The sequence below is a fragment of the Phocoena sinus genome, chromosome 20 (genome assembly GCF_008692025.1).
Source record: "Phocoena sinus isolate mPhoSin1 chromosome 20, mPhoSin1.pri, whole genome shotgun sequence".
Lineage (NCBI taxonomy): Eukaryota > Metazoa > Chordata > Mammalia > Artiodactyla > Phocoenidae > Phocoena > Phocoena sinus.
Window position 1 is genome coordinate 4,668,343 of NC_045782.1, and position 17,219 is coordinate 4,685,561.

Here is a 17,219-nt window from a genome sequence, read left to right on the forward strand (position 1 = left end):
AGGTGAATAATGAATAGGAAGGATCCTAAAAATCCTGGCTTAGCCTTGTCTGCAGTCCCCCGGGAAGGCCAAAATCCGGTATTTCCAGCTCCTCTAGGGATAAGTCCTCTCCTAAATGCATAACAACAAAGTTTCTTCACCTCCCCAGTACAAATAAAACCTGGGGTCACCTGGCAACACTTCACAGACCTGGTCTCAGCATCCACAGATGTGTAAATCCTGGAAATGTGGAAGCAGAGGTAGGGCCTGGGCCAAGAATGCACCTCCCAAAGGCCCAGCTGACCAATCCAACCCCCACATATGAGTCAAGGTTTCCCCTGGTTCCCAGAACTTTCTAGGTAAGCTTGTTTTACCCCAGGTTCGGGCTCTCTCTGAAGTAACATTCCTACACCCCCTGTCCACGACATAAACCCCTTTCAGGGTGGCTGTCCTTTGAAGGCTCTCCATCCTTCCGCTAGGTCTGCAGAAGATCTCAATACCCACAACTGAAAAAAAAACAAGTCCCTTGGAACACGAGTTCTGACTGTCTCGTGACAACAGGCTTTGTGATCTAATAAACTTGGGAAATGATGCCACAGCCCCTTGTGAAGATGCATGGCACGTCACAGCGCGTAAAAGACCCTGAGAAGTCATACACTCAAGAAAGGGGTTTCGACGTGTTGAATCCTGTGTTTCAGGAACACACGAGACCCCAGATTTCCCTCTCCTCGCCTCCTGCCCCAACAGAACCTAGCATTAGTGGAACTAGCGTTCCACAGAGCACCGTTCAGATCGCTCCCGAACTTCTCGATCACACGTGCTTACTCCAAATTACAGAACGTCCAGGCTAAGGTCCGGGGGCAGGGGCGCTGGCGAGACAAGACCCCTGCAGAGCAGTTTCAAGCACCGGCTGAGGACGAGTCACGCACTAAACTGAGCTCTGAGGGAGGTCGCTAGCCCTGGTGTAAATATCCTCGTGGATTCGGGGGCTGCTGTCGGCTGGCCCTGGTGGAGGCCCCCTAAGGATGAGAACGCAAGTGAACTGGCTACAGGCCCATCAGGTTTCAGGACGGGAAAGAGCAGCTGCACCGAGCTGCACGGGGACAGCACGTTAGTATCCTTTTTTATTTTTTATTTTAAAGCTTGTTCTGATTATCTTTAGTTGCATAACAAACCACCCTCGAAATTCATTGATCCGGGCCACAAATCCACAATTTTGGGAGAGTTTGGCAGGGACAGATTGACTAGTCTGCACAGCACTAGCTGAGGTGGTTTGACTTGTGTAGTTCTAGCCTCTGTGTAGTTCTAGCCTCTGCGTACCCCTGAAAACCCTCTGGTGGTAAGGCCCCAGCAGCATCTGGAAAGCTGCCTGCAGCCCCTGGGGCCCCAGTGGGATGGCAGTCTGTCCACGGAAATCCCAACGACCCCTGGCTCTTTATACTAAGAAGACCCCGCTGTAGGGCCCAGTGGAAGTCGAACGCCCTGAGATTCCACGGTGATAACTTTCTCATAGAGGTCATCTGGATGGCTTTTCAGAGGGGACTGAGAACCAGGGTGGAGCCCACGTCTGATGCAGAAACACTTGGGACCAAAGGACCAGAACTGCCCCTCCAGGGCATCCCCCCGCCCCCACCGCAAGAGACACTTCACACAGGAACTGAGTCGCTTAAAACTGAGTTTTAAAAACAAATTCCAATGCATTTGCTAGGTCTCTCGCTCTTCTCTGCATCTCTGTCTCTCTCACCCGAGGCAAAGATCAGATTCTAAGTATGCTCTTTTTTTTTTTTTATAGATTGGTGAAATCTCCCCCTACTCCCTTTAACTTCTAAGAATTTCCAGCTTTTCTTTCCCCACCAGACAGAATACAATGAACAACAGCGCAAAGCAGAGAAACACCCTGCACCCGCCTCTCACGGGAAGGGTCTCTGGTGGGAAAGGGAACGAGCAGGGACACTGGACCTTGCGAACACTCCCCATCAACACAGGACACAGGTGTGGGTCTCCAAGGTCGACTCCCACTCAGAAGAGAAGAGGGGTGGGAAGTAAGACTCACATACCTCCACAGTTCTGGGTTTTCCAACCTTTCCTCTGTAGGACACATTAGCCGATGACTCAAGCCCACGTATGTGGGTGCCAGGGCTGAGCTGACACCTCCCACGAATCAGCTGTGCTCGTTAGGAAACCTGTTATGCCCATTTGACTTCTTATGGGAATCACATCATCCAACTACATATTATGTGAACTGATTTAATGTGGGTGCAAGAGGGTCATTCCTATGCGAATTAAGCTGGGCGCATTTATGAGTCTCGTGACAACCGCATCAAAGCAGGTGTAGGTGTCGATCACGAAAGACGGAAAAACAACCCTCAGAAACTTACAAGGATTTTACACCCAGATTGCTTCAAGGTTTAGGTTTTCAATCTGTTTTAAAGAGACTGAAACTGGGAATGTTAAACTACACACGGCAGGTGTTACTGATGCAGGAATGTTGCTGAGGGGTGCAGACGAGCAGACCCAACATCAGAATAAAACCGCTGAAGATTTGAGAATGGATGTACGTTTGTAAATTTTGAGTCAAAATAAAGTGTTTAGTATCTTTTTTTTTTTCAGGGTCCCCTTCTGACCCACTTTTTTTTTCTTTTGATGAGAACTCATCAATACTGATCACAGCTGTCAGGTCGGAAGGCCGCACTTACTTCCGTCCTGAAGGGTGGGAAGCGAGCCTAGGCACCCCGAATAGCACGGATGGAGGCATCAAGAATGAACTGACATGCTAACAGACACAACCCACTCCAACTGCTGCTGGTAACTGCAGCCTTCCTGTCATCCCATGTGAATCAACCCCTCCATCCCACAACCCCCAACGCTGAGACAGGGATGCTAGTTCATACCCATCCTTTTTGTAAAACTCCAGCATCATGTTATCCGTGGCAACGCTGAGGGGCCGGCGGGCCTGCTCGGGCTGGCGCCGGTCGGCGGGGTCCACGTCCGGGGAGGGCATCGAGCTGTAGTTGGCATTGTGGTTCACGTGCACAGGACTCCCATAATTGCCCGTGATGTTGAACTCTATCTCTGCGGGGAAGACAGAATGGGTGCACATGGTCTGTGGGTCAGCCACAGCCTTCCTGGGCAGGAGAGAGATAGCAGAGATGGCCGCTTCTTTATGTGTCACCCCTGAAAATCTTGTCCCATGGTTCAGTGTTAGATCATCTATTGATATTAATTCATCTTAATATAATTCGTCCTATTACCAGGTGAACACATATGCTCACCTAGCGTGTAATACGATGGGCATTTAATAAAGCATTTTTCATCTGTGATTCACAAAACAAATTTAGCCAAATAGGAACAGATGGGTACTTTCTTTTTGAAAAAGGCAAAATAATCTATCTCAAACCTTATGTGTAAAAGTGAAATGCCAGAGCAGTCTAAATCATATCAGGAAAAAGAGCAAAGCCCACTCTCAACACTGTTATTTGACACTACTGAAGAAGTGCTAGCCAATGCAATTAGTCAAGAAAAGAAAATAACAGGCAATATGATCATCTGTAGATGATGATGATGTCTTTCTGGAAAACCAAAGAGAAAAAGAAATTTTAAAGGATTAGAAATAGAAAGAGATCTAAGACTGTGGGCTATCAAACGGATTCTAGTCTCATCCTTTCCTGGTCACAGCCTATTTATGTGCCATGACAATGAATGAGCACAGAACTTACAGAATTATGCCTTTAACTCCTACTTCCTATATTTCTTTATCCTGATTTCCCATCCTCACCCGACTGTGTCATCAATTGAACTCTTATTTCAGAGCTGTCACAGTCAAAACACATGAAGCTAAAAGACAATCAAACTTCTTTAATGTTAGATCAGCACTAAGTGATTACTTCTGATGAACGGAGCAGAGAATTATTAATATTATATCCCCACATGAGTTAATAGTTTGTGGTTGCACAGCCAAAAGCATACCCTTAATATTTACTAAACATAAGGCACAGTACTTTTTATAAAAGCTAACACTGAATTTAATGTAACAACTGCTGTCTGTCTCTTCAAAGCTGTCACCACTGCGAGTCATTCCCTTATCCAATGGTGCTTCCACACTAAGAACATTTATGAAACTCCATCTTAGCGAGCTGTCTTGAGAGCTTCATTTTGAACGAGGTACAAAAAAAGGATCTTGTTGTCTCTGAGCCCCATCTTTACATGCCAAGGGCAACTCCAAGGACACAGCCTAGCGCAATGAACGGATGGCACCCAGGTGATCCCTAAGCCCGGAATAAAAGTTCATGTTCATCTCCAAGCCACTCTCTCACTTTGTCCCAGCTTACCCTTCCCCCTCCCCGTGTCCTCAAGTCCATTCTCTAGTACTACCAAACGTAAAATAGATAGCTATCGGCAAGCAGCCGCATAGCACAGGGAGATCAGCTTGGTGCTTTGTGACCACCTAGAGGGGTGGGATAGGGAGGGTGGGAGAGAGGGGGATGTAAGAGGGAGGAGATATGGGGATAGATGTATATGTATAGCTGATTCACTTTGTTATACAGCAGAAACTAACACACCATTGTAAAGCAATTATACTCCAATAAAGATGTTAAAAAAATATATGGAAAGGAGGCATGACTATTGCCAAAAAAAAAGAAAAAAGTTCATGTTCACCTCAAATCCAGGTTCATCCTCTGCATCTACAGAGCACAACATCTCTTTTTTTTTTTTCTGCTTCAGCATTTCATGATTGACAGATTTAAAGAAACTATGGTGTAGAGGTTAGACCAATAAAATCTGAGGGCATGGTTAGCACAGCACCTTAAGGCCAGAATTTCCCTTGACCAGGGATGATAGTAAGAAGCTGCCATGACTCGACCCCATTCCTGAGTGGTGTTATGTGAGTGTGTGCCCACGCGTGTGTGTGCGTACATGTGTGCAAGCGTGCTTGTGTGTAGGAGGATTAAAAACAAACCAATTACACACACACCTTTGGCCAGTGGTACTCAAAGGTTTCAGAGGTTCGGAACTCACAGCAACACTCCCATTTTCCACAGAAGCCCACTCCCACACCGGGATGCTGTCACGTACCCCCGGGGAAGAACCAGTCTGCGTGCTGGATGATGGGCTCGATGACCCCGACGATCTGCAGTGAGACTGTGGTCATCAGCTCCGTGATGTTCCTGTGAGCACAGGACAGAGCGGGGCAGGGCGAGGTGAGCGGCCAAGGCAGGGAAGGGGCCCTGGACCAGAAGTCCGAGAGCAAGCATCCTCTCAGGAAGGACACTTCACCTTTCTGAACCTCTCTCCCTCTCTACGGAATGCAGATACCCCAGAAGTCCTCCCTACAGGAGACGAGCAAGTAACATACTCAAAATCGCAAAGTATGAGGCACCTTTCGGTGCGAGGTATGATTCTCATAACTGCCGGGTTCATCCTTTTCCCAGCTCTGTTCTCCCTTTTGAGACAGCCCTCTGTCCCACAGATGCTGGGACGTGTGCTCTTCACAGGGGGCCAGGAAGAGCCTGCCGTGCCTAGTGCTGACTCAGATGAGCTCAGAGAAGACCCTAACTGCAGGCCTAGCTCTGAGTCTACCAACAGGAAAGATCTGAAGATTGCCGGGTCTCCTCCTGAGCCTAAAGAAGGAGCAGGCCAAGACAGACATACGACCTGACACATACATGAGGCTGGTGGATAGCCGGGGCCCTGGCCATCCTGCCCAGGCCCCACCTGCCCCACAACGTGACCCACACACCCCTTCCTCCCTGGACTCACCCTTCCGCTTGTGGCCACAGCAAGTTGGGTCCTAATACAATTGCCATGTTACTGGGAGTCATCTTGTTGACATCTTGATATTCTGAGAGTTTGGATAAAAACTTGATCAAGTATCTGAAAGGAAGTGAGAAGGGCCAGGTTTAACAAGGGCTCAAAACCAGCCGTGGTCCCTCAGCGTCGGGTGGAGACTTCTCTTACTGATAACAAGATTCATACATCCTACAATATAATCAAGACGTGTCATGTGTCAGGACACGAGAATGCTCCAAAAACAGACGGACTCAGCTCTCACTCAGCTGTCGACACTTGCTTCGATTAACCCTGGCCAGAAAAATTCTCCATCTTTCCTTTTGACCCACAGCACGATGACTGAAAGTCCTTCCTTCTTTTCAAACTGCTGTCACCTGTCATCCTCCCTGTGTGAAGAGGTGAGAAGCAGTTTGGTGGGGACATTTACGTGCTAGGGGTGGCGTCCCCTGGGGTTAACCTCAGTGGGGCTCTGAGAGCCAATGAAGAAAAAGTTAAACCTAGACTTAGCATGTGGCCCAGCAATTCCACTCCTAGAGAAATATGTCCACATGCAAATGTGGACACAAATGTTCCCAGCAGCATTACTCATCACAGCCAAAAAGGGGAGACCAGCCACATGTCCATTAAGGGATGAACAGACGAATCAAATGCAGTCCATCCAGACAAGAGGACACTACTCAGCCCTAATAAGGAATGAAATACTGACACATGCTACCACACGGATGAATCTCAGAAGCATAACGCCAAGTGAAAGAAGCCAGACTTGGAGACTCCACGTTGAATGGTTCCATCTCTATGAAGTGCCCAGCACAGGCAAACAGACACAGAACGCAGATGAGTGTTTGCCGAGGACTGGCTGGGCAGAAACGGGGAATGACTGCTACTGGGCACAGAGTTTCTCTTTGGGGTGATGAAAATGTTCTAAAATTAGACAGTGGTGATAGCTGCACAGCTCTACAGGTTTACGAAAAGCCACTCGGTTGTACGCTTTAAAAGGGCACAATGGTATATGAGTTGTATTTCAATAAAGCTATTATTTAAAAAAAAATCAGTAAGTGAGCTGTGCACAAATGAAGCATAAAAAGAGCCCTCACAGACCACACCAAACCTGCCGGGCCGCACGGAGGCCCCGGCCTCTGTTACACGGGCGGCGGGTCCAGTCCCGTTCTGCCTGCACAACAGTGAAGTGGCTCCTTCAGGAATTGCTGACTTACCTACTGCCCACGGAGCAGAAGGACCCCAGAGGCCCCTAAAGCTGCCAGTGGGCCACCTCTACCCACAGCCTCTCCCGCCATGTCATACCCTCCAAGAGGCCACACATGCCTGGACCAGGACGTGGGACCTGAGCTCAGTCAACCCACAGGCTGGCCAGTGGCCTAGCAACACTTGAAGAGTCATACCCATCTGATTCTTGCTGTTGGGATTTTGTTTTTCAATTTTGTATACATAAATTGACCAATTTAAGCATTTTAAAGTGTAAAACTCAGTAGCGTTAAATATTTTCATACTGTGATGCAACCATCGCCACTACCCATCTCCAGAATTTTCCATCACCCCAAACTAAAACCCTGCACCCATTAAATGACAGACCACCTGCTGCTCCACCCCCTCAAAGCCCCTGGCAACCACCATTCTACTTTCTGTCTCCATGAATTGACTACGCTATGTACCTCTTACGAGTAGAACTGTTCAGTATTTGTCCTTTTGTGTTTGGCTTCCCTCGGTTACCGTAAAGCCTTCAAGGTTCATCCATGCTGTAGCAAGAATTAGAATGTCCTTCCTTGTGAAGGCTGAGTATCGCATTGTATGTGTACTTTGTTTACGCATTTATCCATCACCGGACATTCGGGCTGTTCCCACCTCTTGGCTATTGTGAATCACGCTGCCATTGACATAGGTGTACAAAATCAAGTCCCTACTTTCAGAATCTTTTGGGAATACGTCCAGAAGTGGAATTGCTGGGTCGTACAGGAATTCTATGTTTAAGTCATGGAAAGTCGCTCCTGGGGTTTTTAACAGGAAAACAGAAATCATCAGGCAGATGGCAGCAGCAGCTGAAGCTGAAAATCTGCATCTAAGGAAGTACCCAGGAGAGGGGCAGGGCCAGGGGCAATGCTGGCACAGACAACGTGATGAGGAAGCAGGAAGTGAAATCCTGGCGGTAGCAAGAAAAGTAAGAGACAGACTCGTGGGAAATTGCTGCTGAAAGGTGGAAACCACAGAACATTCTCCCAGCCTCTTCTTCCTGCAGCCTAGCTCCAGGACACACCTGCCAAGTCCAGCTCGGGGTCTGGTCAGCTTCTCCGCAGTGTCCACGGGCACCCATCTTTGCAATAAACCCCCGATATCTGGAAACAGCCTGTATTCATCTTTGCTCCTTGCAAATCAAAGAACTTAACTGCATTAGCCAACAGCTGGCCAGGTAGCCTGCAAAGTCTCATAGTCCCTTTTAGTCTGTTTCCTCACGTGCAAAATGGTAATTCACAGCCTCCCAGGGCTGCCTGAGGTTGAAAAGAGACCCTGCATGTTAACCATGCTTTGGACACCATATAACAGCATGCCTGCCAGTGACCATGCCTTTTGGCCCGGAAACACGTGTCTGAGGCTTAAATAACCTTGACCCAGTGTCTCCAGGGTCCACTCACCGGATGTTGTTGTAATTGGCCTTGGGCAATTTCTCACACGCATTCCACAGAGCCTGGAGCCTCGTGTCCTGCTCCTGGATGCTGGGAAATTAACAGGAAAAGCCATTGGTTGAGCACGAATCGATGAAGTCCCACCATGATTCATATTCACCAGCCATCGAAATATTTGAGAAAAAGGAACCAGCCGTTGTTAGTGATCGTATCCGTAAACTATTATCATTCATAGGTTTGTTTCTTATTATTTCCCCCTCTAAGGTCTCTTTCTGTCTTGCCTGGGCTATTTGAACAAAACTTCCCCGACACAGGTCACATGGCCCAGGTGAATGGGTGCCGGGGCAGCAGGTGAGGGAGGAGGGCAGAGGCCAGACACCTGGCCTCTGGAGTGGGCGGGGCCGTGGTGTCATCAGGGCGATTCTGTCACAGCAACAGGACACCAGAAACAGGTCAACCCCACTTTCACACCACGGTGGCAGCTGACTGGCCTGTTCCACGGGTATTAGTTAATGCACATTAAGTGTCTTGTCATCTGGCACATAACAGATGCTCAATAAACACCTTCTGAACAAGTAAATTACATGAACTCATACAGATATAAGGACATCTGACCCTTGAAGACATAACTCAGAGATGGATAATTTCCATGACCAAAGGATTCTCTACTCTACAAAAAGATGTGCTCTAAAGGTTTCTTTATTGATAAACCCTGTAAGGATTAAAAGAAACTACTTATAGGACTACATTTTTAAATTTACTTTTCATGAAAACCTACATCAAGGCTGACACTGTTAGGAAGGCCTTATGTTCAAAGAACCTTTTCTCGAGAAAAACTAAAAAGCAAATGCCAACAGGGAGGCTCAGCTCAGACCCCTTGACCCGGGGCCCAAGGCAGGGCAGTGGCCATCGCTGGGTCCCCAGAAGTCCTCCCTCCCATCCTGACCCAGGCAAGAAAATCTCCCTTTTCCACTCCTCAGCCCTTGAAAGGGCAGATTCTGCCAAGACCTTCCCTTCAATAAAAATCAGCACCCACGTACTGAGGGCTGGGAATCAGGATGCAATCAGAGGAGACGGTTGCCTCCCCCGCCCTGCCCCACCAGCCCAGCTCACAACCTAACCAGCTACACAAACACAGCCTCGAACCCGTAGATCAGTTCTCCGCAGAGAAAGAACACAGGGGATGGGGACGGATCTTGACTGCCAGCTGCTTGACGTCTGGGTGCCAGGAAGACGGGCCCAAAGAGTCCGAAGGAGCCCACCAGGCAAAGGTTTCGAGGGAACAGTCGCGTGGGAGGGGATGGCCAGCACAAAGAGGGAGAAAGCCTGGGAGTGACGGGAGCCTCGGGCCTTCCTGCCGCCTCTGGTAGGCCTGGCTCAGCCTCTGGGCTGCTCCGTGCTTCCTGCATGGAAACGCTCAGCACACGTGACCAGCCAAGTCCCAGGCCACCCCGCCTGGCAGATCCCTCACTACTGCTCCTGCTGTCTCCCGCCAGTCCCCGTCCCGACTCCTGGATGGCCCGGCCAGAGGCAGAGCTTCCCTGAAGGCCAATCCCCCGTTAGGGCGAGTGTGGCTCTCTGGTGAGATTCCGCTTCACCAAAGGTCAATGGTTATCAACCCAGTAGCCTCGGGAGCTCTGAAACAAAGAGAATGAAACCAGAATCTCTGAAAAGGAGGTCCAGGCATTGAACCCAGGTATCCTTTAAAGCTTCGCAGGAGACTGGTGCACACGGAGGGTTGAAGGTGGCTGTCCTGGGCAAAATTACCTTCGTTAGAGACTGCGGCCTCGGGGTGGCCGCCACCACCATGCCCAGAATCTTCACGCACAACATGCGTCTCCTCCGGGGGCAGAAAGAAGCCTTTGCTTTCCCTTGGTTCAAAGACCTGAGCTCTTCGAGGCATCCGCTCACCCCTATTCCCTAATGGAGCCCAGCTTTGTAAATCATCGGGAACGGTCTCTCTCTGATCCCGAAGCACCCGGCTGCCCTCTCCTCCTCCAGCTTGGTGTCATCAAGACCACCCACACATTCAGCAAATAAAAGGGGCAGCGTCCATCAAAAGATACGTCCTCACTCGTCATCATGCCCAGGACCCCCGTGTCATTCTAGAGAGGCGTGGAGTGCCGCTAAGCACGTGGGCTCCGGAGCCGGACTCCTTGGACTCAAATCCTCGTCCTGTCACTTATCAGACGGCAAGTAACCTGCCACAAACACCTGCTCTGTGACTCGACTGCCTTATCTATAAAATAGGGAAGACAGCACAACCCCCTTCATAGGGTTGTTGTGAAAATCAGATGAGTTAAAAACATATACTGAGCTTAGAACGATGACAAGCCTCTAATAAACACTCAACAAATGGCATCACCTGTGATTATTAGTATCCTCGTGGGCTCTAAAACTCACTTTCCACCATGAGATGTAGGAATACCAGGCAGTCAGCCAGCCTTTTAAAATGCATCATCTCTATTCTACCTTGGATAAAAAACCAGAGGTGTGCTCGGTAACCGGAGCGGGCTTTTTCTAGCTCTGCACACGCCAGCCTGGCTTCACTTCCAGGTCAGCTGGCTTCTCTTGCAGCCCCAGTTCTTACGGAAGCACACACGCGCTCCAGCATCCTGTTGGAGCAGCTCAGCTGGCTGCTTTTCACTACTAAACCCCATGATTAGAGACCCCAAGAAGTCATCCTTTCATGGGCACCGAGCTCAGTCCTCCCACGAAATGTCCCTCTCCCTCCTGTATCTTTTTCTCCTGGACCATCTCCACCCTCATCTCTCCGAGCCTCTCTCTGGTGCCCATTCTCCTGTGTCCTCCCTAGCCGTGTCCATTTACTCAGTAAAAACTGATTCCTCCAAACAGTAGCATGTACTAAAGCCAGCTCTTACTTAGGGCCGAAGAAAATACATAATACAATCCCAACCACGAATCAAGTGAGGAAGGAAGCAAGGAATCCCACGCTTCGGAGCTACACGGGTGACATGGCTGGGGCGTCGCCTGCTGAGCACCAGCCCCCCCGATCTCCATACCCCCATCTTCCCGATGCACGACCAGGGTCTGGGCCTCGTTCCTGCCACCTCCCTGCTGAGGCCCCCGCTCCAGGCTCACCTTCAGGAAAGTGGGGATGGTGTCCACTGCCCGGACATTGTATTTTGATGTTAGTTATTCGTTAGTTGTTGTTAATATTTTTTACCTATTACAGATGAGGGTAAAGACCCCTGTCACCACTCCCTTGTCCTGCTCTGCTCTCTGGAAGGAGTCATCCCCACCCGCCAGTGTGAGCCTTTCCAGAACCTTCTTTTATGTAGTTACACATTTATAGAGGCACTCCTAAAACTGTATCGTTCTGAGTGTGTTTTTTGTATTTCTTCTTTTTAAAACAACAGACTCTCCTGTGAGTCCCTGTTAACTTTAGTTCACTCAGAATTAAATCTTCGTACCTCTACACGTAAGCAGGAATAGCTCTACCCGTTTTTCGAAGTGCTGCCGGGCATGTGAGAGCGTAGCTAGACCGTATTTTGTTCGGTCATTCCCTTCTGCTATTCAAGGTGACCGCACGACCAACACCCTGGTACACACCTCTCCGGGCACACGTACAAGCCTTTCCCCGTGACACATACCAAGAGAGGGATTCGCTGGATCCCAGGTGGCATGCTTTCACAATTTCAATAAAGACTCCCAAATAAACCACAACCCAGAAGACACCCCGAAACGTGCTGTACTCACTTGGAAGCCTGAATCCACTCATCATAGAGCTCAAAAGTCATCAGAGGTTCTGGCAGCTCCCGGAGGTAAGATTTCAAAGCTCCTGGACATGAACACCATATGGTCCGTGAGCCACTGGGACACGGCAGAGACACATGCTACCGGCCAGCGCCATCATGGGGGCCACGTCTGGGGACGGTTCCCCGACCCATGTGACAAGGTCACACAGCGGCTGCCGCGTGACCGGATCCGAGGCTCTGGCGGGGCCGTGGGCCCTGGGCTGGTGATCACACTGGCCTCCCCCCTCATGTTTCCCACCCTCGCCCCTTCCCCTGGCACGTGGGGGATGGGAAGGCCTCCCTTCAAGGGCCACAGCCACCAGGGCTCAAGCGGGGTCCTGAGTGGACATGCCTGGAGCATGCTGGGAAGCCCGTGGCTTGAGTGGCCCCGACACGTGGCCGCACACCCTCCACGCCCACCCCTTCCCCGGAGCCCCCCCAGTTGCGAGGCCCACCTGCAATGGCGTGGGGATCTGCCGAGCACTCCTGCACGTCCACCACGCAGCAGTCCAGGGCAGCCTTCAGCTTCTTCAGCTTGGAGGCAGATGGGGCTACTCGGAAGAGGCCCTGCCGACAGGACAGGGGGTCACAGGACAGCCTGAACCTCCAAGGCACAAAAGCAAAACGGACAGGCAGGGATTTTTCCCCGGTGGCCCAGTGGTTAGGAATCCGCCTGCCAATGCAGGGGACACGGGTTCGAGCCCTGGTCCGGGAGGATCCCACATGCCGCAGAGCAGCTAAGCCCGTGCGCCACAACTACTGAGACTGCGCTCTAGAGCCCGCGATCCACAACTACTGAGCCCATGAGCCACAACTACTGAAGCCCACGCGCCTAGAGCCCATGCTCCGCAACAGAGAGAAGCCACCACAATGAGAAGCCCACGCACCGCAACAAAGAGTAGCCCCCGCTCAACGCAAGTAGAGAAAGCCCACGCACAGCAACAAAGACCCAACACAGCCAACTAATAAATAAATAAATAAAATTAATTAATTAATTAAAAACCTGACAGGCAGTCTACCCACCCCATTCCTCCATGATCAAATAGGTGCATCCTTCTCGTCACCGTTTATCAATACTGGAGCGGCAGGACCCAAGCCTCGCCCACAGCTGTGTCCCCAGCGCCTAGTACAGGGTGACCCAGCGTTCTGGTTCAGTACGCATTTGTTGGATAAATGGACCCTGGGCACTTTGACTTCCTGTTCTTGTGTATTTAAGATACATTTTGGAAAAACAAAAACACTAATTTGAAAAGATACATGCACCCCCATGTCCACAGCAGCCTTCTTTACAATTGCCAAGATAGGGAAGCAAACTAAGTGTCCATCAACAGATGAATGGATAAAGAAGATGCGGTGTATATATACAATGGAATATTACTCAGCTGTAAAAAGGAATGAAACTGTGTCATTTGCAGCAACATAGATGGACTTGGAGGGTATTATGCTAAGTGAAATAAGTCAGACAGAGAAAGACAAATACTGTATGATATCACTTATATGTGGGATCTAAAAAATACAACAAACTAGTGAAGATAAAAAAGAAGCAGACTCAACACATACAGAGAACAAACTAGTAGTTACTAATGGGGAGGGCCAATATAGGCGTAGAGGATTGAGAGGTACAAGCTATTAGGTATAAAATAAGCTACAAGGATATACTGTACAACACAGGGCATACAGCCCATATTTTATAAAGACTATAAATGGAGTATAACCCTTAAAAATTGTCAACCACTATATTGTATACATGTAATTTATATAATATTGTACAGCAACTATACTTCAATTTAAAAAAAAGGATATATTTTGGAGAAAACTTTGACTGAGACCTGGTCAGAGCTGGAGGTCTAGGAGGTGGATGCATGCACAAAGGTCCACAGTGTGTGTGTGCACCTGTGTCTCTGTGTGTGTCCGTGTCTTTGTGTCTGTGTCTTTGTATCTGTGTCTTTGTGTGTCTGTGTCTTTGTGTGTATGTGTCTGTGTCTTTGTGTCTTTGGGTGTGTGTCTGTGTCTTTGTGTGTGTCTGTGTGTGTGTCTTTGTGTCTGTGTCTTTGTGTGTATCTGTGTCTTTGTGTGTCTGTCTTTGTGTGTGTGTCTGTTTCTTTGTGGCTGTGTCTCGTCTGTGTCTTTGTGTGTCTATGTCTTTGTGTCTGTCTTTGTGTGTCTGTGTCTTTGTGTGTCCGTGTCTTTGTGTGTGTGTCTTTGTGTGTGTCTTTGTGTGTGTGTCTGTTTCTTTGTGTCTTTGTGTGTGTGTGTGTCTCTGTGTGTGTCCGTGTCTTTGTGTCTGTGTCTTTGTATCTGTGTCTTTGTGTGTCTGTGTCTTTGTGTGTATGTGTGTGTGTCTTTGTGTGTGTGTGTGTGTGTCTTTGTGTGTGTGTCTGTGTCTTTGTGTCTTTGGGTGTGTGTCTGTGTGTGTGTCTTTGTGTCTGTGTCTTTGTGTGTATCTGTGTCTTTGTGTGTCTGTCTTTGTGTGTGTGTCTGTTTCTTTGTGGCTGTGTCTCTGTGTCTTTGTGTGTCTATGTCTTTGTGTCTGTCTTTGTGTGTCTGTGTCTTTGTGTGTCCGTGTCTTTGTGTGTGTGTCTTTGTGTGTGTCTTTGTGTGTGTGTCTGTTTCTTTGTGTCTTTGTGTGTGTGTCTCTGTGTGTGTCCGTGTCTTTGTGTCTGTGTCTTTGTATCTGTGTCTTTGTGTGTCTGTGTCTTTGTGTGTATGTGTGTGTGTCTTTGTGTGTGTGTGTGTGTGTCTTTGTGTGTGTGTCTGTGTCTTTGTGTCTTTGGGTGTGTGTCTGTGTGTGTGTCTTTGTGTCTGTGTCTTTGTGTGTATCTGTGTCTTTGTGTGTCTGTCTTTGTGTGTGTGTCTGTTTCTTTGTGGCTGTGTCTCGTCTGTGTCTTTGTGTGTCTATGTCTTTGTGTCTGTCTTTGTGTGTCTGTGTCTTTGTGTGTCCGTGTCTTTGTGTGTGTGTCTTTGTGTGTGTCTTTGTGTGTGTGTCTGTTTCTTTGTGTCTTTGTGTGTGTGTGTGTCTCTGTGTGTGTCCGTGTCTTTGTGTCTGTGCCTTTGTATCTGTGTCTTTGTGTGTCTGTGTCTTTGTGTGTATGTGTGTGTGTCTTTGTGTGTGTGTCTGTTTCTTTGTGTCTTTGTGTGTGTGTGTGTCTCTGTGTGTGTCCGTGTCTTTGTGTCTGTGTCTTTGTATCTGTGTCTTTGTGTGTCTGTGTCTTTGTGTGTATGTGTGTGTGTCTTTGTGTGTGTGTGTGTGTCTTTGTGTGTGTGTCTGTGTCTTTGTGTCTTTGGGTGTGTGTCTGTGTCTTTGTGTGTGTCTGTGTGTGTGTCTTTGTGTCTGTGTCTTTGTGTGTATCTGTGTCTTTGTGTGTCTGTCTTTGTGTGTGTGTCTGTTTCTTTGTGGCTGTGTCTCTGTGTCTTTGTGTGTCTATGTCTTTGTGTCTGTCTTTGTGTGTCTGTGTCTTTGTGTGTCCGTGTCTTTGTGTGTGTGTCTTTGTGTGTGTCTTTGTGTGTGTGTCTGTTTCTTTGTGTCTTTGTGTGTGTGTGTGTCTCTGTGTGTGTCCGTGTCTTTGTGTCTGTGTCTTTGTATCTGTGTCTTTGTGTGTCTGTGTCTTTGTGTGTATGTGTGTGTGTCTTTGTGTGTGTGTGTGTGTGTCTTTGTGTGTGTGTCTGTGTCTTTGTGTCTTTGGGTGTGTGTCTGTGTGTGTGTCTTTGTGTCTGTGTCTTTGTGTGTATCTGTGTCTTTGTGTGTCTGTCTTTGTGTGTGTGTCTGTTTCTTTGTGGCTGTGTCTCGTCTGTGTCTTTGTGTGTCTATGTCTTTGTGTCTGTCTTTGTGTGTCTGTGTCTTTGTGTGTCCGTGTCTTTGTGTGTGTGTCTTTGTGTGTGTCTTTGTGTGTGTGTCTGTTTCTTTGTGTCTTTGTGTGTGTGTGTGTCTCTGTGTGTGTCCGTGTCTTTGTGTCTGTGCCTTTGTATCTGTGTCTTTGTGTGTCTGTGTCTTTGTGTGTATGTGTGTGTGTCTTTGTGTGTGTGTCTGTTTCTTTGTGTCTTTGTGTGTGTGTGTGTCTCTGTGTGTGTCCGTGTCTTTGTGTCTGTGTCTTTGTATCTGTGTCTTTGTGTGTCTGTGTCTTTGTGTGTATGTGTGTGTGTCTTTGTGTGTGTGTGTGTGTCTTTGTGTGTGTGTCTGTGTCTTTGTGTCTTTGGGTGTGTGTCTGTGTCTTTGTGTGTGTCTGTGTGTGTGTCTTTGTGTCTGTGTCTTTGTGTGTATCTGTGTCTTTGTGTGTCTGTCTTTGTGTGTGTGTCTGTTTCTTTGTGGCTGTGTCTCGTCTGTGTCTTTGTGTGTCTATGTCTTTGTGTCTGTCTTTGTGTGTCTGTGTCTTTGTGTGTCCGTGTCTTTGTGTGTGTGTCTTTGTGTGTGTCTTTGTGTGTGTGTCTGTTTCTTTGTGTCTTTGTGTGTGTGTGTGTCTCTGTGTGTGTCCGTGTCTTTGTGTCTGTGTCTTTGTATCTGTGTCTTTGTGTGTCTGTGTCTTTGTGTGTATGTGTGTGTGTCTTTGTGTGTGTGTGTGTGTGTCTTTGTGTGTGTGTCTGTGTCTTTGTGTCTTTGGGTGTGTGTCTGTGTGTGTGTCTTTGTGTCTGTGTCTTTGTGTGTATCTGTGTCTTTGTGTGTCTGTCTTTGTGTGTGTGTCTGTTTCTTTGTGGCTGTGTCTCGTCTGTGTCTTTGTGTGTCTATGTCTTTGTGTCTGTCTTTGTGTGTCTGTGTCTTTGTGTGTCCGTGTCTTTGTGTGTGTGTCTTTGTGTGTGTCTTTGTGTGTGTGTCTGTTTCTTTGTGTCTTTGTGTGTGTGTGTGTGTCTCTGTGTGTGTCTGTGTCTTTGTGTCTGTGTCTTTGTATCTGTGTCTTTGTGTGTCTGTGTCTTTGTGTGTATGTGTGTGTGTCTTTGTGTGTGTGTGTGTGTGTCTTTGTGTGTGTGTCTGTGTCTTTGTGTCTTTGGGTGTGTGTCTGTGTCTTTGTGTGTGTCTGTGTGTGTGTCTTTGTGTCTGTGTCTTTGTGTGTATCTGTGTCTTTGTGTG

The 17,219-nt window shown here is 48.4% G+C and overlaps 1 protein-coding gene across 3 annotated transcripts in view; it reads right to left on the reverse strand.

Moving 5' to 3' along the window:
- Positions 1–17,219, reverse strand: part of ARHGAP44 (Rho GTPase activating protein 44) — a 155,428-nt gene that overhangs the window by 13,820 nt on the left and 124,389 nt on the right. For all 3 annotated transcript variants that reach the window (XM_032616274.1, XM_032616275.1, XM_032616273.1), the window contains exons 11-16: positions 12,616–12,727; positions 12,123–12,204; positions 8,412–8,492; positions 5,737–5,850; positions 5,053–5,144; positions 2,871–3,051 (exon numbers count right to left, since the gene is read on the reverse strand). In XM_032616274.1, the coding sequence (XP_032472165.1) occupies positions 2,871–3,051; positions 5,053–5,144; positions 5,737–5,850; positions 8,412–8,492; positions 12,123–12,204; positions 12,616–12,727 (662 nt within the window). The remainder of the gene's footprint in view (positions 1–2,870; positions 3,052–5,052; positions 5,145–5,736; positions 5,851–8,411; positions 8,493–12,122; positions 12,205–12,615; positions 12,728–17,219) is intronic.